We start from the raw sequence: 19705 nt of genomic DNA, 5'->3' as shown, positions 1-19705 counted from the left end.
CCCCTCCCCACCCCTCTCCTCCTGCCTCCCTTCCAACCCGGACCAGAACACCCACTCTCTCCCTTGGAGTCCCAGGCCTCAAGGGTGTGACCTGTGGTTGCTGGGGGCAAACAGAGCAGCAACTTTGGGTTTAAAACATGTGCCCAGGCTTCTGGTAAAGGCAGTACTCCGCACTTGAAAAATCATGTTTTGACAAGGCTTCCTGCCATATTTTCCTCAATCTACATACAAATGTAATAAGAGCTCTTTAATTATCTGTTTAAGATAGTGTATGTGCTTATTAGAAACGGGCTGACTTTAAAATTCCTTTCCTTCCCACAGAGCCTCCTGCTGGCTTCCCTTATTACAGTAGCATGGCTTTTTTTTCCCCCTACATTGAACAACCTTTGATTTTTGAATTAAATGTCAGCTGCAGTTTTGCCCTGGATCCGTGACTGCCCGTGGAGACAACCTGACAGGCGGGCTCCCCGCTCGCAGAACAGCCATCCCTTTGTATGTGGCCAATCACATGTAATTTATTGCAGGCCCTCCCGGCAGAGGGAAGTTGGCCGTCCCAGGCATTAATTCCGTCTTTGCGGCGGGGCCGGAGGGAGAGTGGAGGGGAGAGGCGGTCGGTGGGAGTGGGCCGGGAGCCGGGAGCGCGAGGGGGGACCATGGTAAGCGGACGGTATTTTCATTTTAATTGCGTCTAATTACACTTGCCATTTAGGGGTTTGTATGCGGGGGAGAGGCGTCCCCCTCCTTTCAGAAGAGGGGAGTGGGGGAGGCGTTTACATCCCGCGAAGAGCGCGGGCTGGCTTCGAAAGCCGAGCGTCTGAGCCACTGTTCCACACCCCCGCCCCCCCGCCCCGACGGTCCTCGCGTCCAGCAGGTCGCCGACGAAAAGACGTGTATGCAGTTCTCCATCCGGCGTCCCAAGCTGCCGTCTTCCGAGACGCACCCCGAGGAGAGCATGTACCGACGGCTGGACGTGGCGGCCTGGCTCCGCCACCTGAATGCGCTGGGGCAAGTGGAAGAGGAGTACAAGCTCCGCAAGGTGAGGCCCGGCGCGTCCGCGAGCCCGGCGGCTTCGAGGCCAGGGGTCGGGGCCGCGCCCACGGGCCGCCGCCTCTGGCCGGGTTTCGGGGACGAGTCGGGGGCGGGGGGTGGGGGCGGCGGTCGGTCCGCTGACGCCAGCGGCTGTGTGAACGCGCCCGATAGAGCGATCAAAGCCGCTGCGATGAAAAAGCAACCTCCGGAGCGGGTTCGGGGTACCCCGCGACAGCGTGTATAGAAGAGCTCGCAGCCCGCGCCCGCGATTCCAAAACCGGGATTAAGGCCCTGACGTGAGAACGACAGGTTAATCTGAGCGCCGCACCAGGGGGGGGCATTGACATTGAAATGAGCCTGGTTTGTGTCCTGTATGGGAATGGGGGGCCGGCACTTTCCCCTTCTAAACATGTGCAAATTGCAGCGATCTGAATCAAGGCATCAGTTGTCAAGAAGGCGCAGCAAAGCCACCAAAACACAGATCTCCGGGGATTTGGGGGTGCTTTGAGCGGTCCTGCTTTGGCCCCTCCCCAACTTTTGCCGCTTCCTCCAGGCCATTTTCTTCGGCGGCATTGATGTGTCAATCCGAGGGGAGGTCTGGCCCTTCCTGCTGCGTTATTACAGCCACGAGTCGACGTCGGAGGAAAGGGAGGCGCTGCGGGTGCAGAAGAGAAAGGAATACGCCGAGATCCAGCAGAAAAGGTGACCGCGGTGCCCGACCGGGGGCCCCCTCGAACCGCGGAGGGGAAACCCTCGCCGCCCCCCCTCGGAGCCGCGGAGGGAAATGCCATTTGGAAAGGCAATTTGAGGTGCAATTCAGCATTGATAATATGTTCCGTGACCCATAGTTTCCTTGGAAAATGGGTCTCCCAGGACCGTGAGCGATGGGTCTGGATAAGTGCAGTCATTACCCCCGCGCCCGGCCCCGGGACTGGCTCTCTTTAGCTCGCATGTCAAGGTTTTAGAATTCTTTTTCAACATACTTAACGAGGCGCTGACATCCCACCACTGAACGCCGGGGTGGCAGCGGGGCTGGGGTCGAGGGGAGGGCAGCTGGGAACTGGGGTTGCTGAGGTCTGTTGGGCCTCCCTGACCCTGTAGTTTCGGTGAGCTCTCCCCCAGACGCTGGGACCAGTGAGACCGAGTTAATTTGGGAAAGCCTTGTGCACAACGCCCCTACCCTGCCCGGAGTCAGTGGCAGCTGGAGGGTTGGCCAACGACCCCGGTTGCCATCTTCGAGCAGGGCGGCAAGGGGCGCCCCTGGTGGCCTGGAGCGGGTGGGACGCTTGCTGACCTCCCAGCGGGCTCTCTGCTCCGTGCCAGGCTCTCTATGACCCCTGAAGAGCACAGAGCTTTCTGGCGGAACGTGCAGTTCACCGTGGACAAGGATGTGGTTCGGACAGATCGGAACAACCAGTTCTTCCGAGGCGAAGGCAATCCCAATGTGGAGAGCATGAGGTACCGCCTCCCCGGCCAGCAGGGTTCCTTCCCAACTGGGTTTCACTCCCATCTGCCACCGCGGAGCCTCACCTCACCCCTCAGGTCTCAGCTGACCCTCTGGGAAGTGGACCAGCCGCAGAAGCTTCTGCAGGGGTCAAGAATCTTTCTTCTAAGTTCAGTGCCCCAGAATCAGAGAGTCCTTAGCTATTTCAGGCAATGTCAATGGGCCCCTTACTGTCCTAGTGACCCAGGGAAGGCCTGGAAGCCCCTCCCAAAGGTACCAGCAAAGGCCCTGCCCCCTGGGCATCCACCAAACCAGCTGTGAACCCGCCTCCCCTGAGTGTCTCCCTCTCCCATTGGGTGTTCCTCTGGGAGATCAAGCCACATAGGGGCTGAGGCTGGCATCTCTGTTGCCTCCTGGCAAATAATTGCACAAAATTAGCAGCCCATTAAAAAACGTCCCTGCCAGCCCACCCTTTGTCACAGGCAGTCGACCATTAAGAAAATCAGACCCACATTCCTCCTTGCTCTGCTCTAGAGGACTGGGGCTGGTGAGTGCCTAAGTGCAGGCCCTTACCTTTCCCCAAGCTCTGGAGATGATCCCAGGAGCTGCTCTCCTTCCTCTAAGATCAAGGTGACGCATGGGGGCCTGGAGAGCCCAGAGTCTCCAGCTTGGGGTTCTACTAGCCTGGAGAACACATTGCTATGTTATGGCCACCCTCCACTGACCTCCCTGCTCTCTGCACTGCATCTCCAGGAGGATCCTGCTGAACTATGCAGTGTACAACCCAGCCATTGGCTACTCCCAGGGTATGTCGGACCTGGTGGCACCCATCCTGGCTGAGGTCCTGGACGAGTCAGACACCTTCTGGTGCTTTGTGGGTCTGATGCAGAACACAATCTTTGTCAGCTCTCCTCGGGACGAGGACATGGAGAAACAGCTGGTGAGGCTCTCAGATGTGTGTGGCTTGGCTGCTGTGGGTCACCAAGCAGTGGGAAAGCCAAGGTGGGCCTTGCTGATAGACTGTAGGGGGCTTAGCCCTGGGCCCGTGGACTAGGGACAGCTCCCCCAAGAGGGACACATGCTGTTCCCAGGTCCCAGGACACATGCTGCCATCCCCACCTCACACTCCTGCAGTCCAGAGGCTCCTCATGTGGCCTCTCTCCTCCCTGCATGTGGCATCCTAACCCTGGGGGGGAAGGAGTCACTATCACACCTGGCCCTGTGCTTTATAAAACGTGTTCTTAGGTGTATCTGGGTCCCCCACAGGGGACATAGCCAGGGTTCCTAGGGATGGGAATGGGAGGGGCTCTTGAAGCCGCCCTGAGGCCCACTGGATAGTCATCACAACCCCACCTCGAGGGCAGCAGGCCTGTTTGTGCCCAGGCATCTCTCCTCCCACCATGACCCCTGCTAACCTACACAGACCAGGCAGCACTGAAAATTGGGAGTGAGGAGGCAAAACTGGGTAAGGTAGGGCCAGGAGTGCCCACTCTTTGTGCACTCAATCACCTGTTAGGTGCTGCTGGCGCTAGGACGTGGTCTCGGGTCCCCAGTCTGAGAGATTCTCAGCCTGGAAGCTGATAGTGCATGGGTAGGATGCTGAGTGTGCTAGGGAGTGATACAGAAAGAGCTCTGGTGATAGAGAGGGAACCAAGAGGAGTCCCAATGTCTCCTTGGACCAGGCTGACTCCATGGCACACGGGGTCTGGCCATGAATATTGCCAGGCCTGCCAAGACTTGGCTGAGCAGGGATTTTTGGGCAGTGACACTGGGTGGCCCAGTCAGGTTGGTGGCTCACATGCAGTGAGGGTCGAGCTGAATGGAGGGCCTCGAATGCCAGACCAAGGAGCACTCCTGTCGACCAGCCATTAGGAAGCTGATGAAGACTGTGGATAGGAGAGCAGGACACAGCAGGGGGACTGGAGGAGAGGGAGCCAGGAGCAGGGAGGTGGGGACATAAGGGGAAGGGAAGGGGCACCAGAGCAGGGGCGGGGGGCATCCCTGAGGGAGGGAAGAAGGGGGTCAGCTGCCTGCCTGGACTTGTTGACCCTGCTGTGGGCCACTAGGTGAAGAAACTGGCCAGTCTGGAAGGATCCTCAGAATCAGTTTCCATGCCACCCCAGTGGCTGTCTCAAGTAGGAACAATGGGCTGTTTGTGTGGGAAGGGGCCTGTGAGTCACCAAGACCCCCCCGTAGGATCCCCGGGCTGCGATCTCAGCCGAGCCTGCCCACTCCCCGCTCTCTGTGTCGGCCCTGTGATGTCAGGTTTCCACGGTACCTGGGGAGGCAATTACGGGCTCTGACGTGATTCGCTGCTGACGGCTCCACAGCACATGGCCCCGTGACTCGTTAGCTGCTGGAGATCGATTTTACAACGGTGCTGGTGAAGTCAGCAGCCCAAGCCGGACACTGCCAGAAATAGCCTTAATCTGGTCCCACGTCACTGGGTGGTGACCTGAAGCGCAGGAATCAAGCCTCTTGGGATTCAGAAATGCCCCCTCTCTGCTCTGAATCAGCTATGGGAGATGATGAATCTAGGTGATCGGAGTGGAAGGTGGTTGAGTGGGTGTGGGGGAGGGGCGTTGTCAAAAGGATGCTTTGCTCGACATCTCAGAAATGAGAGGGCGTCAGAAACAGCCCATGTGGTGCCTGAGAGCCAGGGGTCTTCCTAGCCTCAGACCTGCCACCCGCCTCCTGGGCCACAGCAGGGGCTCTTGCTGTCCCTTGCCACAGCCTCCGGAACAGTCCAAAATCTGGGCTAAACTGACCAAGACAGATGTGAGTCAGACTTCCAGTGACAGAACAGAATAAGTGGGTGGAGACCCATGAAGCAAATAGAGACCTCGCGTGTGGCACACCTGCTCTGAGGGTAGAGGAGCCCGACGAGGAAGGGCCTCGGTGGGAGGGGGCTTCTGGGGCCAGGCAGGCAGGCCTGCTTGGGCCTGGGGGGCTCATTCATCTGGCCTCACCTCCAGCTGTACCTGCGGGAGCTGCTGCGGCTGACCCACGCACGCTTCTACCAGCACCTGGTCTCGCTGGGTGAGGACGGCTTGCAAATGCTCTTCTGCCACCGCTGGCTCCTGCTGTGCTTCAAGCGGGAGTTTCCTGAGGCGGAGGCACTGCGCATCTGGGAGGCCTGCTGGGCCCATTACCAGGTGAGCCAGGCGGGCACACCTGGCGTACGAGGAGGGCAGGGTGCCCGCGTAACCGGGCACCACCTCTGGGGTCCCCTTGCTCCACCATCCCTGGCCCCCCACAGGCCACATTCAGCCCCTCACACGAGGACTGCCTTCTAGTCCCACGTGGCCAGCCTCCGACCCGCAACTCGCCTCCCAAGTAACTGAAATCGATGCAAATTGCCCACTGACTGCACTCATTACCACGTTCTGGGGCTGAGCACGCTCCTGTCACAACCAATCAGCGTGAAAGACATTGCAGGGCCAAGCAGGATGCTGGTGCCCACATGCCGGATCCAGTGCCCACCTGCCTGTCCCCGCTAGGGATGACTCAGGGAAAGGGCCCTGAGATCCTGCTTCCCTGCCAGCCCCTCTGAGAGCCCAGGCCCCGCCCACTGTCGCCTCGCAGGGACGTGATTTCCCCTTGCCGTCCTTCGTTATCAGCATCTCCTCAACAAATTCCCCTGAGAGCCTCTCGCTGGCCCTGTCACAAGGCTTTAACGCCCAAATTAGCAACAAGCAGGCCATGTTAAAGGATAGGCAAGTCTCTCTGAATCCATCAGCCTTAAAAAATAATAATAATATTGATGCATCCAAGAGGTGGCCAGGACCATTTCTGCAAGAGCGGCCTCCATCCTTCCTACAGCAGCTGGCGCAGCTTGGATTAGACAAACCTTGCTGATAGATGTGCACGCCCACCAGCCCTCAGAAATGTGCATCAGCGTCTGTCCTCCTTACTAGTGTTGAAGAAGGATTATGTCTGATAGAAGTGAGTCTGAAGAAGCCCACTGCTGGTACCACGGGCTGTTTCGTATTCATCCATCCTCGCCCACCTCCTCCTGCTCCCTCCCAGCCCAGGTCTGGGCTGCATTTCCTGTGTGGATTAGCCTGCTCTGTGTGTACTGCAGGGTGGAATCTAGGAAGCAGTGGCAAGGATGGTCCAAAACACTGGATCACATTTAAAAGAAAAAAAAAATTGTGTCCGCTTTGCACAAAGCCTCATTGCATCTTTTCTAGCAGCAAATTTGCCACCTTCGGGACATCACATTTAAGCTAATGTTACATGTGAACCCAGAGCATCACCCAACAGATGGGGCCATTTCTCAGGCTAAATTTAGCCTCATTTGGCCCCACCCCTTGATCAAATTAGTGGCAGGAGGTTGAGGCGGGGGATAGTAGGATGGTGGTAGTGGGGGTAGGCTAATTCATTAGAGTGAGCTCTGGCGGGAGGTGGGGGGCGGTCCCTACCAGCTGGTTTAACTTTAAAGTGTCCCCAGAGTGTGAAGGGCTCTGTTTTATTCATTTATTATACTTCCAGTTTGCCCTCGGGGGATGGGCCCTGGGCCTGGTCCAGTGAACTGGGGTTAGTCCGGTACTGCCCTCCAGCCCCCTTTAGAATATGCCCCACCTTTTCGTCCCCATAATCCTCTCCCAAAGGAGCTGGACATGAACCTTCCTGAAACTCCTCCGCTGTCCTGTCCCCACCCTACCCCACCAGCCCCAGCCACAATTCAAATAGCTGCAGAAGGATCGTTCTGAGCCACAGCAAGACTATTCTGGATTAATTCAGAGGAAGGGGTTGGGCAGTCTGGGAATGGCCTCTCCAGAGTGGGTGGGATGTGGGGTGTTTGCTGCCCGTAACCTCTAACCGCGCATCCAAGGCTCTGCCTGGCCCTGTTTGGGAAGGAACAGGGTTCTGTCTGGCTGGGTGGCCAACGTCAGAAGACTAAACACAGGCTTCCTGGTAGTCCTTGTCCTTCCTCTGCCCCCGGGAGCTAGTGTGACTCAAAAGCAGTGTGCCCTCAGAGCATCCGGGCCAGAGAGGACACAGGATGTACCCCGTGAGGACCAAGCGCCAGCATCCTGCTGCAGGCCCGGCCTTGCTGGGTAACAAAATGTGAGGCAGCCTGCAGGGAAGGCAACGGAGTCCTCAATGGGGCCTGAAATCTGGTTAAAGAGGGTGGGCTCATTGTAGGGAACTATGCGGAGCTGCTGTGCTTGGCTCTGAGGCTCTTCTCCCCAGTTTTCTTACCAACAAACCTAAGAGTCATCTCTGGGGCACAAGTTGGGACATTTGGCCTCAAGGCAGGAGCACAGTGACCAGTGGGTGGCTGCTGGAAAGTTCATCTTCCTTGATAGCATGTTCAACCACCCACTGGAGCAGGGTTCTGACTCACCGTCTCTCAAGACCCCAGAATGGGTAGTAGCCAGGTTTCAGAGGAGCATGTTCTTTGCCCATGTGCTGGAGAGGCTCCTAGAGGGCTCCCCAAAGGGGACCAGCTGCCTGTCGGTGACCAATCCCAGCATCGCCCTTTCACGCATCACAGCAGTCTTTGGATGTAGGTGCTAACACTGGTCCATTTGCAGGTGGGGAAACTGAGGAGGCTGCTGGGCTTGCCCAGGGCCGCACAAACCCAGACGGTCTCACCTGGGAGCCCTTGACCCCATAGCTCTGCTTGTGGCCTCTACTGGCAGTCAGGACCCGGGGCTGGGTCAGGGGCCTTATCTGAACCCACTCTCTACCCCCCAGACAGATTACTTCCACCTTTTCATCTGCGTGGCCATTGTGGCCATCTATGGGGATGATGTCATTGAGCAGCAGCTGGCCACCGACCAGATGCTTCTGCACTTTGGAAACCTGGCCATGCACATGAATGGGGAGCTTGTTCTCAGGAAGGTGAGTGTGGCCCCCCAACGTGCAGCCCTGCCCTCCCTTATACAGAGCCCCACCTCTACTTCCAGAGCTCCACCCCTACAGGGGCCCCTATAAGCTCCACCCCCCACATTTATAAATTCCTGCCCACATGCAGAGCCCCGCCCCCACCCTCCATCCTGGGAGCTCCCCACCAAGGTCAGAATGTCTGGCAGCTGCTCAGGACGCCCATCAGGCTGACAAAAGAGGCCTCTCTCCTCATGGAAGGAACAGATTACCCATTTTGACAGACAGGTCCTCCACCGTGAGGCACCTCACTCATAGCCCAGAGCTGGGAAAACTAAGCAGGAGGCTTAGGAAGGGGAGGTGGCCAACCTTTCATCCAAGGTTAGTGGGATAAATGGGGCCTTTGCCACCTCCCTACTTCCCAGACTCCTGCTGGAGACACCACTTCTTAAAGCTTTCTGGTGTTTTCCAGGGGCAGCGAGGAGGGCCTAGGGTCAGGGGTGGAGTGGGTAGGAAGAGGGCTTGAAGAAGTCCTGCAGGGCAGAGAGGTGGAGCCACGGGGCCAGACTGAGCCAGGGAGGGACAGGGTGGGCCCTGTTCCACTTTTGGCTGCCCTGTTCACCTTCCATATGAAGGCTGTTGGGGGAGCCGTCTTTGGGTCGAGCCGCATGGGAGCGCAGCTTGTGAAACTTTATAGCCCCTGCCTTCAGCTGGATCAGGGTGTTGAAAGGGATGAGGCAGGCAGAGCCCTCACCCTGGCCTGGCACAAGGAGCAGCCTCGGGTGCGGACTGGCTGCCCGCTGTCCCTCATCACCACTGTCCTCTCTCTGCAGGCGAGGAGTTTGCTGTACCAGTTTCGCCTCTTGCCACGGATCCCCTGTAGCCTGCACGACTTGTGCAAACTGTGCGGGACTGGCATGTGGGACAGCGGTTACATGCCTGCCGTGGAGTGCACGGGCCAGCACCCAGGGTCGGAAAGCTGCCCGTACGGGGGCACCGTGGAGATGCCTTCCCCCAAGCCCCCCAGAGAAGGCAGGAAGGGCCCAAAGGTGCCCCGAGAAGGCTTCAGTTTCCGCAGATAGGTTGGGCTCCCTGCGCTGGACGAGGGGTGAGGGGACCTCTGCCGGGTCCCAAGCATGGGGGAGGGGGTGGGGATGGGCGTGGAGGGGACAGGATGGTAGAAACGGAAGGAAAATGCCCTTGAGCAACATGAAGGGAAACTTTTTGTATTAAGGACAAAATTGGAGTCCGGACATGCCAGAAATAAAACCCACCAGCTGCCCAGAGAAAAGTCGGCTCCCCAAACAGCGGGACCAGGATGCACGACCACCCTACCTGGAGACGCAGGCTTGCTGGGTTCTCGTGTCGCCCACCTCTGATGGATCTCAACACAACCCAGGAGTTCCTCCAGCTTCATCAGCCACCAAAGGGTATTATTGCCAGGCACTGGGAAAGGCAGAGACAGAGACAGAAGAAGAGAGACAGCACTGGGGAGCCCAGAACAAGGGGGTCCCATCCAGACCCAGAGACGTCTTTGCAAGCTGGGCACACCCCCTCATCAGGTTTCATTCTTTGAATAAATCAAACAGACTCCACAGCTTCTCCAGCCATAGCTGCAAAGCTGATGTGAAGACATCTGCCAAAAAAAAAAAAAGAAGGCCCCACTGATTTCAGGGTAGAGAGGTGTAAGAGCAGGAGGCTGGGGGCTTTTACACTGTCCGTTTCAACATCCGACCCTCTTGGTATGTGAAGGAATCTGCTGCCTGTGAGCCTGAGCACGGGCTGTTGAAGTGTTGGATTCTTCTCCCTTAGTTGAAGAATCGTCTACATTTGGCAGTGTTGAAGGCTATTTTCACCAAATACTGAGACCAACTTGGGGTTCGATGGGTCGAGGTGTGTATGTGTGTGTGTGCACGCAAAATTCTCTGAAGGGAATCTGTAATGTTTTAGGGAAAGGGCACAATGTGAACTGACCAACAAGACAAAGGCAGCTGAAAGTGCCAGAAACACTCCCACTTCCCTGCAGGGTCTGCGTTCTGCCGTGACCGCCAGTCTTCTGTAAGTCAGTGTCCCCGGTGGTCAGATGCGCGAGCAACCACAGTACAACAGCCACCGTGGAAACCTGGTCTTCCCAGCACGCTCTCCCTGCTCCCAGAGCCTCCCCAGTTACTCCTTCTGGGGTTTAGAGGAGGACAGACAAGGACACGGGAAGGCTCCCAGCCAGCATAGAAGACTGGACCTATTTGCACGGGAACTGACAGGAACAAGGAGCCTGGAATCGTTCCTTGAATCCTCCTGAACATCCTTCTGGGGAGAAAAATCCTTGAAGTGCTGAGAATCATCACAGAAACACAGCCCAACCAAGGCTTCTTCCTGCCCCCAGCTTTTCTCACTTAGAGTGGACGCTGCTGGATGGCGCCACTTTAAAAAGTTGTTTATCAACAGGAAAGAGGAAGTTATCAGCCTCTTCCCTTCTCAGCTTCTCTATGAGTCCATGTCCTCCAGTGGGCAGGAGACTGACACTGTGACTTCCAGGTTGCTGACACCTCAGTCCCAAGAGCCTTTTGGGGAGACTATCCTGGAGCCCCATCAGTGCCCAGATCTTGGGGTACCAACCATTATAGTCCAGCAGCAGGGTCCAGGCTGGATAGACTTCTCATCTGCTCAGCTTCTGGGAAAAGAAGATTGCCTTTCCATCCAGAGGATGGCTCCTGATCTGTTATGGAAGTGGCTTGAGTTACCAGGCACTATGTTTACCCTCCTCTAGAGACCATATCTCCATGAACAGGCGTATCAGTTACCCATTGCCATAGTAATGCTGCATAACAAATAGCCCCCAAACATGGTGGCCTCAAATAGCATGCACTTAGCTAGCCCGTGAGTCTGTGGGGCAGCAGCTCTGGCTGGGCGGTTCTGGTCTGGGTTGGACTATTAAGTTCCAACAGGGTGCTCACACATGTAGAGGTGTGTAGAGGTCAGATGTGGTTCTGCTCCATGCCTCTTGCATCCTTCCCACAAGCCAGGCCCGGCCAAGGCAAAGGTGCAGAATCAGAAGTGTGTAGGCACCTTCCCAAGCCTTGACAGATGCTACCCCTGCTCACCATCCCACTGGCCAAAGCCAGTCATCTGGCCAGACTCAGCATCTAAGGGTGGGGAAAGGGACCTTCCTCTGCAGTAACAGAAGTCACATGCCTAGGGGCTGGGGACTCAGGGAGGGGTGAGGAACCAGGCGGCTGGTAGGCAGCTGGAATTGGGAGTCTACCATTACCGCCACAAAATCCTGGTCTAGATCACACTGGTTTGGAACTCGCCTTTTACCAGGGGCATGACTTTCTGCTGAAGGGACTGGAGATGCCTAAGCGGGGAAAGAGTGCGCCCCTCCCTTCCTCTGTAGCCAGAGTGCATCTGCACGTTTTCTGATACCTTGTGCCTTTGGGCTGCTGTGTGGGGTGGAGGGAGAGGGGTCCTGGGTTCCCTCACTTTGAGGGTCCTGGGTGGAAAGCACTCATTCTGAACCTCCTGGCTCCCACAGCCCCTAACCCTCACAACTCCCCAAGACCTTGTACCAAGTGCCACCCCTGCCTTCACTGCTCCCACCTCACACTCTGTGTGCTGGGCTGGGCCCCAGTGTGGTCTGGGCTTCGTGGAGCAGCCAGGACCTCAAAAAGCCGAAGACCTGGGTGTATGGGCTCTGTGAGGTCCCACTGCTCCGGAGGGATGGAGAAAGCCCGCCCTTATACGGCTCCCTTAATCTGGATGCAATTAGAGGAAACCAGCCAAAAACCCTGCGGCAGCTGTTGCCCCAGGATTATTCCCAGCCAGCAAAAGGCATTAGGGTGATAATTCAGTCATTAGACTTCTAGCCTTCCCACCACCAGAACGTGCAAATACGGGATAATCAGCCCGGCACGGCCATCTTCCCCGATGCTGCTTATTTAACCCATTTTTTTAAAATGACACTTAATGTTATTGGCTGGTGTGTGTGTGCACGCATACTTACAAGTTTCCCCACTGCTAATGTCTGTGCTGACATTACCTGATGTCATCGGGGCCTCTGGGAAGAGAGGGCACCTTTGATGCACATGTGCTGGTGAGGAAAGGGCAGAGGGGCACAGACTCACCAGCCCAGTGTGGGGTTCACCCTCCCAAGGAAGGGGAGACAATGGCAGGATGAAGCTGGGCCCAGGGAAGGTGGGAGATGCACAAGCTGGGGAAAGAGTGGGATTGGGGTCTGATTAAGTGCAGAAGGGAACAGTGTGCTATTCCAGAAGGTTCTGACTTAAGTCCCAGCAGGGAAGACTTGGAACTCACAGATCAAGGGAATCGGTGTTCTTGAGCCAATTAGAGAGGGAGGGATGGGCAGGCTGGGGAGGACCCGCCTCCAACCCAGTCCACCTCTGCAGAGGAGGAGGGTCTGCAGTCCAGAAGGGCAGTTCCATTGGCAGATGTGGGCTGGACACTATTAGCAAGCAGCACTGTGTTGTCTTGATCGGACAGGACAGTGTCAGGCACGACGGAGGTTTTTGAATCCAGGACCTTTGAGTTTTCTGTCAAAGCCTGCTGGGGGCAGACAGCTAGACAGGATGAAGATGCTGGTCCTGAAATGAGGGCAGAAGTGGCTGGCAGAGGTCCCCCAGCTCTGACCTTTGATTGGGAAACAGGGCAAAATCTGTAGTGGGGGGGCCTCTGTGGCCCTGGTGTTTTGTGAGGTCCCTCTGAGCTCTCTCGTCTGAGTCTTGTTTGGTAGAAATAGCTGGGAAGCGGCAGCAGCCAAGTGAGGTGTGAATCTGCTCAAGGCTGTGCCCTGGCCCTGCGGAAGCCTCCAGCTCCTGTTTAGCCTCTCCTCCCCCATGGAGGGAGAGCGGGTGGTAGCAGGAGGACCTGGGTTCACCCTGCTGAGGGAAGGAAGCCTCTTCCAGTTTGTCTGCCCAGCAGAGGCCCCTAGAGACTGCCCTGCCTCAGAGGAAGGAGGCGGAGTGTCCCCGGGAAATCCCACACACACGTGCAGGGGTGTGGCCAGCCTGGGAGCTGTGCCATGAACCCACAGCAAAGGGAGGGAGCCTGTGGGTCTGGCCTGAGCCTGGGCACTTCCCCTGGAGATCCTGGGGAACCAGATGGCCCAGGATCTGATTAGCCTTGGATTTCTAAGCCGGGCTGCAAGGCCTTCCCTCTGAGTGAAAGCATTCTGTCCCTGGCCATCCCTGGCTCAGAAGAGGGACCTGCCCCCACAGTTGTGAAGCCTAAGGACAGGGCTCCCCTACAGAGGGTGAGCAGTGCTGTGTAGAAGAAAGACACTTACCTAGGGGTCGGGAACCTGTTTCCCGTCCTGCCTCTAACCCTTTCCAGGTGCGTGACCTCCCCACCCTGAGCCTCGGGTCCCTCATCTGTAGAATGGGAACACTGCCTCTGGCTTAGCCCACCTCACAGGACTAGTGCGGGGACTCTCCAGGTGACGGTGTCATGAAGATGGTTTCCCAGTCCCAGGGACCTCACCTGCCACTCAGGGAAGAGACCTGGCCTTGCAGCCTTGGCTGAGAGGCGGTGTGCTCCCAATCCGAGAGCTCACCCTGCTCCAGGAGTCAGCAAACCCCCACCCTTCCACACATCTGCCTGACTGCGCGTCCCCAGCTGGGGGGACTCCTCTGTGCCTCTTCTGTGAAATTCACCCTAGGCCACCTCAGTCCTGCCACAGGGAAGACTCACCGTGAGCCATGACCTTGGTGACCCTGAGAGACGTGTCTGTGTGCAGCGTGCCTGGCTCTGCATCAGGACGTGGTCCAGGCCTCAGGGTCCTCCCCTGGGGCTGTGAAACCCACTCGAGCCTGGGAGAAGGGAGGGGCTGTGGCCCCCTGAGTCAGGCTGTAGAGACTGGAGAGGGATGTCCCTGGGCCTCTGGGGGGCAGGGCGGGTGTGCAGACAGGCTGCAGGCATCTGGCCATTAAACAGACTGCACTCAATTTCTAGGTAGGAAAGTACGTTTCCGGTTGAGAGATCAAGTCACTTGGTCTCTCCAGCACCTTGGGTTAATCAGAGGGCAGGGTTTCTGTTGTCTTAGGGGAAGTTTAAAGAAATTTCCACCATTACCAAGAGATCACTGATGTCCGTGGTAAGCAATTCTTTCTCTGTATTTTATTTTGTTTTTTAAATACGATCGCCTGCTGCCCCAGGCTTGGGACTGGCCACTCTGACCGCTGGGGCCCCAGCCCCCACAATGCTTCCAGCTCTTGTGGACTCCACTGCAAAGTAAATAAAATCATACTGACAACAAACATATGCTCTGTGGCACCTCTAAGAGGTTTGACAATGTTTTTAGGTCCAAATGTGCCAGGTTCCTGTGCTGGGTAAAGAGGGCCCCCATGGAAGAGTAAGGAGGGCCAGAGGGCTGGCCAGTGGCAGGCCCTGCTCTGGGGAACCTGGCCGGCGGCCCAGGGGTCCATCAAGCATCTGAAGGGGACAGGCACTTGGCCTGCTAGAGGGGAGGAGCTGCTTGCCTCCCTGATGGAGAGTTAGTGGGCAAGTGCCCATAACCCCAGTAACTGGGAGCCCTGAGACCGGCCCCAACACCTGGAAACACACAGCATTTTATTGAGATTTAGCTGCTAGGCCTCCAGTTTCAGGAAAAGCCAGAGTCTTACAAACTTTTTGCGGAGGCAAAGAAGATGAATTTGACCTTGTTAAGGGTGGGATTCAAGCATGGGGCTTCTCTCACCGCCATGCCCTGGAGCCCTACTGCAGGGAACATGCCCCAAGGATTACAAGGAGGTGAGCAAGGCGGCGGGAGCCCATCTGGTTCTGGAGCATGCTGGTGGATTGCAGGCTCTGGGCCCCAACGTAGTGCCTAAGGGCTTGCAAACTTTTTTTTTTTTTTGGTTTTCTATGTGCCTTTCCGTCCTTTGCCTGAATGGTGCCACCATCTGAGCGTTGGCACCAAGGATCTCGTGTCTTCAGGGTCTGTCTCACTCTCCACCTACCTGGCCTTGGCTGAGACCACAGAGAGCTTCATTACCCCTTCTCCGCAGGCATACCCCTGCCTGAGGCTGGCTGACCACACAGCCAGGGGGGGCAGCAGGCCCAGGCGATGCTTCAGCTGCCGCGCATGGCCAGTGGCTCCACTTAGAGAAACCTTTAGCTGTCCTTTGGGGGATGGGAGGTGCCACTTCTCCCACAGGTCCCATTCTAACCTGGGAACTGAAGTCACAGCTGATGGCCGAGTGCAGACAGAGAGAGCGCTTGGAGTCCAACCATCACCACCCTCCAGGGCATGGCTGTAGGTCGGTTTGTCCTCAGAAAGGGATGGTCCCAAAACCACAGAGCAGCCGTGCAAGAGGTCCATTATGGTCACCACCCCCACTCCCCACCCTGGGCCATGGCCTTTCAAATCTGTCTGGCCACTGATACCCTGGGTCTGCTCCAACCAGGAGCTCCATCAGGTGTTTGTTCTGCTCTAATTCTCCCTGAAATAACAGCCATGTAGTCATGGCCACAGAGATGTGCCACCCAAGAGCCAGACTCTTCAGGGCAGCCTCTGGAATGGCCCAGTCTCTGTTGTCCTGTGGTCCTGAGGATTGCGCATGTGCCTGGGAGCAACTTGTCTGTTGCAGCACGGATGGGCAATCTGCATGACTGGCAGTCTTTACATCGCTGCTGGCAGCAGCAACTCTCCTGAGGTCCATTCACTTCAGAGACACCATCCTGTGCACCCTCCAATCCCATCATCCCTCCATGCATCTGTTCAGCAAGTGTTCCGTGAACCCCACCAGGGAGACTGGTACCATTGTCCCAGGACCTGCTCCAGGGACCCGAGGTCGAGCACACTGGGTCACAGGTTTCTGGGGCAGCGGTATGTACACTTTAAACCCTCCAGGAGCATAACTGCCTTGCCAGCCCTGGGAGAAGCCACTCAATGTCTGCACCTTTGGGGCCCCCAGGGTAAACCCTGAACTCCCCAAGTCGGAGTGGCCTTTGGCTTCAGAGACTCAGAAACATCACTGACATGATTTTCTTTCAGTCAAGTTGAATCCCATTATGAGCCCTATCAACCCAGTTCAGTCTCAGTTATTATTGATGTCTCTCCTTACCCCCAGCACCCACCTGAGGACGTGTCATGGCAAGGGTGGGAGCAATCCCACACAAAACATGCAAGGGGCTGTCTGCTCTTGGCCTAACATTGCCATTAAGACACCCTCTGTCCAAACGCAGAGAGTCCGTGAGGTCTGGCTCTTTCCTTTAGTTGGGGCCCTAATGCTCAGGCACACTGCATCTCTCTCCCCATTCTGTCCCTGCGCTGGGAAGCCACCACCACCATACACACACATACACAAATACACACACAGCCAGGAGGTCTCAGCCAGCCCTCCTCCTCCTCGGTTCAGTTAAAGCACTGGCTTTTAACACCAAAACATTTTGAATAGGGGTATATTAACAATTAACAATGTTGTGATGGTTTCAGGTGAACAGTGAAAGGACTCAGCTCTACATATATATGTGTCCATTCTCTCCTAAACTCCCCTCCCATCCAGCCTGGGACATGACATTGAGCAGAGTTCCATGTGAAGGAGCACTGGCTTTTAGAACAGAACTCACAGGAGGCTGGCTGCAGGCTCCTTCCCACCACTCAGCAAAAACCTGGAGCACCAGGGCTTGACAAGCCTGGGAGACCCTTGGAAGAAAAATTACAGTGAGATCAGGGTCCCAGTCATCTCTGCAAGTTATCAGGGAGTACGAGTGATCTCACCATTGAAGTGAATGTGTCTCCATTACCACCCTCCACCTCCTCACAGCCATCAGGGAGGGTCCTGCCAGTGGCCCATGGACCACATTCAGATGATGGCCATAAGACAGCCCTAAAGTCATCCCTCATCCTCAGTCTATCCCCTCCCTCACAGGTGAGGCTCTCCTCTCTCTGCATCTCATGAGAGCAACCAGATCTCTGGGCTCCTGGGGCATGTCCATGTGATTTAGACAAAGTGGTTTGAAAATATGCCATTATTCTCCAAATATGTTAATATATCTGCCATGATAGGTCAAATGCCACAAGCTCTTTCATCAGCAATTTGACACTGAACAAAAGAAAGCACTTTATATTTTGAGTTATGAGAGAATGGCTTAATGGTTTTCTAAATGGACCTTTCGATGCTGAAATTAAGATGGTACAACAATGGGATAGTGCCATAGGCTGGGTATAGCAGCCCCTCAGGAGGAAGAAGCAGGTTCAAACTCCTCTCAACCAACAGGAGACATGTGCAGTTCAGCAAAGTGGGGAACCTTCACCAGGGACCAGACACAAAGTTCACTGAGGTCACTGATTCCTGGCCATGAGTAAGCACAATAGAAGACACTGAGGGTCCTAGTAGCCACAAGTTTACGGTGAGTGAGCACAATAGTCTGGGAATTTTAAAGCCTAAGAGTAGAATACAGCAATGGACAAGGGGGATGGGTAGAAGATTCTGAGAGGCACAACAAAAGACTAAACAGACCTCAAAGGGTAGAGGACGGGACCCTGTCTGAAATAAAGACTGAAGGATAGAAAATGTTATCAAGAGTTTATGACTTAGTGACAAGAATGCCAACTAGCTACTCTCCACTTTTCTGGTGAGAGGAGCTGGGCAGAGCCACCTGTGGTCACAGGAGGCAGTGCTGAAGGGCTAGGCATCGGGAAAGTGAAAGTGAAAGTTGCTCAGTTATGTCCGACTCTGCGACCCTGTGGACTGAACAGTCCATGGAATTCTCCAGACCAGAATACTGGAGTGGGTAGCTTTTCCCTTCTCCAGGGGATCTTCCCAACCGAGGGATCGAACCCAGGTCTTCTGCATTGCAGGCAGATTCTTTAGCTGCTGAGCCTCAAGGGAAACCAGGAGCTCACTCTCAAATCACCAACCTCTTGATGTCCCATCCCCTCTGCCCTCCAGGACTCTTGGTGTGGACTCGCCCTTCATGGGAGAAGCCCCTCACTCGCAGGGTTCCTCACTCTGTCCAAGGTGCATAAGTACAGGGACTGTGAATGAGTAGAGCGTTCTGGCTTTTCGTATAAGCTCAGCCAGGAGCCTGCTTTCTGTGGGGTCTTAGTGTCCTTCCGTAAAGGAAATCCAGGTGTACTTAAGGCAACCAGCTGGGACAAGGAACCAACGAAGCGTCTACAGAGTGGGGGAGGGGGCGAGAGGTGGACGGCATTACTCTGTGATGACAGGCCTCCCAGAGCTCTGTCGGGTATCCAGGCGCTGCCCTCTGTTACGCCCACCTCGTGTCCCTGTTGGAAAACTAGAAATTTTAGAAAAAGAACGTCCCTGGGACCCTCAGACCTCTGGGCAGATGTCCTCTGGGGGAATCCCGCCCATCTACCCAAATGGCAGGGTCCGTTCTATTTCCAGAAACATTCTGCCTTTCTCCAAAGCCCAAGCCATCCTTTGGGCTTTCTGATAAATCCCCAGGTTCTGTCAAATGATTAATTTAGATGGGAGTTCCCCGCCCCCATTCTTGGTCTTACTGCTCCATGGGGCCACATGACTGCCTGAGCTGTGCTGATAAATAGCAGTAAACTTTCAGGGCTCAGAGTCAGCAGCCTGAAGCACAGTGGCAAGGAGGGGGTGGGAGGTGTCCGGTGCTCAGGGACGTGGCGGTGAGGGCATTTCCAGGGGAGGTGAACTGCTGGCTTCGAAGTGGGGTGAGATAACGAGCTCAGCTCTTCCCCATGTTTCTTGGAATGCACACTTCAGGGCTATTGGTGGTGGGGAGTGGGGGAGTAGTTCAGGAGGGTGAGATCCAGGAACTTGACTCAGGCTAGTTTAGGTAGGAAGAGGCGCTGCCCTCACAGGTGTTTCTTCAAGAGCTGGCAGGTGGGACAGCACAGCAAGGCTGGGATTGGTCCCCCACTTGCTGACTTCCGGCCTGCAGCTTCTCCTAACCCCTCCGCAGCCCTCGCATCTGCACCCTCCCCCATGCAGTGGTTGAAGGATGCTGGAGGTAAGGGGTCTTACCAAAAAGACCACTGCCCCTCAACCCACTGGACCAGAGTGCAGTCACCAGGCCAGCCCCAAAGAGCTTACCAGGTCCCCAAAATAGGGCGAGACCCCCAGGGTCTGAAATGGTTCACCAAACCAGCCTGGTCTTCTGGATCCTTGCACAGACCTCGACTCCCATCGCAAGCCTGAAACTGACCCAGAACACCATGGTCTGCTTGTAGAGTGAGGTGCTGAGCCCACAGAATGTGGCTTCTATTAGAGGGGACACCCCACCAGAAAATGTCCCACCAGTTGATGGGTACAACTCCTGTGGCTCCTGCCCCAGCTAAGGTTGGGCACCTAAGAGACTGCCAAAGCCTGGTTGGAACTGAGCTCCCTAGCAGGTTTTCCTTTCCAGAAAGCAGGTTCCAAAATTTGGGTGGAGGCCTGCTGGGCATAC

The 19705-nt window shown here is 56.0% G+C and overlaps 1 protein-coding gene across 6 annotated transcripts in view; it reads left to right on the top strand.

Moving 5' to 3' along the window:
* Window positions 1–14577, top strand: part of TBC1D16 (TBC1 domain family member 16) — an 88298-nt gene extending 73721 nt beyond the window's left edge. The window contains exons 6-13 of one of the 6 annotated variants that reach the window (XR_005721759.1): window positions 869–1036; window positions 1583–1731; window positions 2353–2487; window positions 3227–3413; window positions 5449–5628; window positions 8180–8326; window positions 9142–10201; window positions 10335–14577. Coding sequence is in view for 5 of the 6 variants with exons in the window: in XM_040244755.1 (XP_040100689.1) it covers window positions 869–1036; window positions 1583–1731; window positions 2353–2487; window positions 3227–3413; window positions 5449–5628; window positions 8180–8326; window positions 9142–9390 (1215 nt within the window). In the remaining variant the exon portion in view is untranslated. Of the gene's footprint in view, window positions 1–868; window positions 1037–1582; window positions 1732–2352; window positions 2488–3226; window positions 3414–5448; window positions 5629–8179; window positions 8327–9141 lie in introns of all 6 variants that reach the window. The other 5 variants (XM_040244755.1, XM_040244756.1, XM_040244760.1 and 2 more) reach the window with 5 other exon arrangements.
* Window positions 14578–19705: the final 5128 nt, after the last annotated feature.

This window comes from Oryx dammah, unplaced genomic scaffold, assembly GCF_014754425.2.
Source record: "Oryx dammah isolate SB20612 unplaced genomic scaffold, SCBI_Odam_1.1 HiC_scaffold_8, whole genome shotgun sequence".
In the NCBI taxonomy this organism is placed as follows: domain Eukaryota; kingdom Metazoa; phylum Chordata; class Mammalia; order Artiodactyla; family Bovidae; genus Oryx; species Oryx dammah.
Note: the sequence above shows the minus strand (reverse complement) of the source record. Positions and strands in the feature narration are given on the sequence as shown.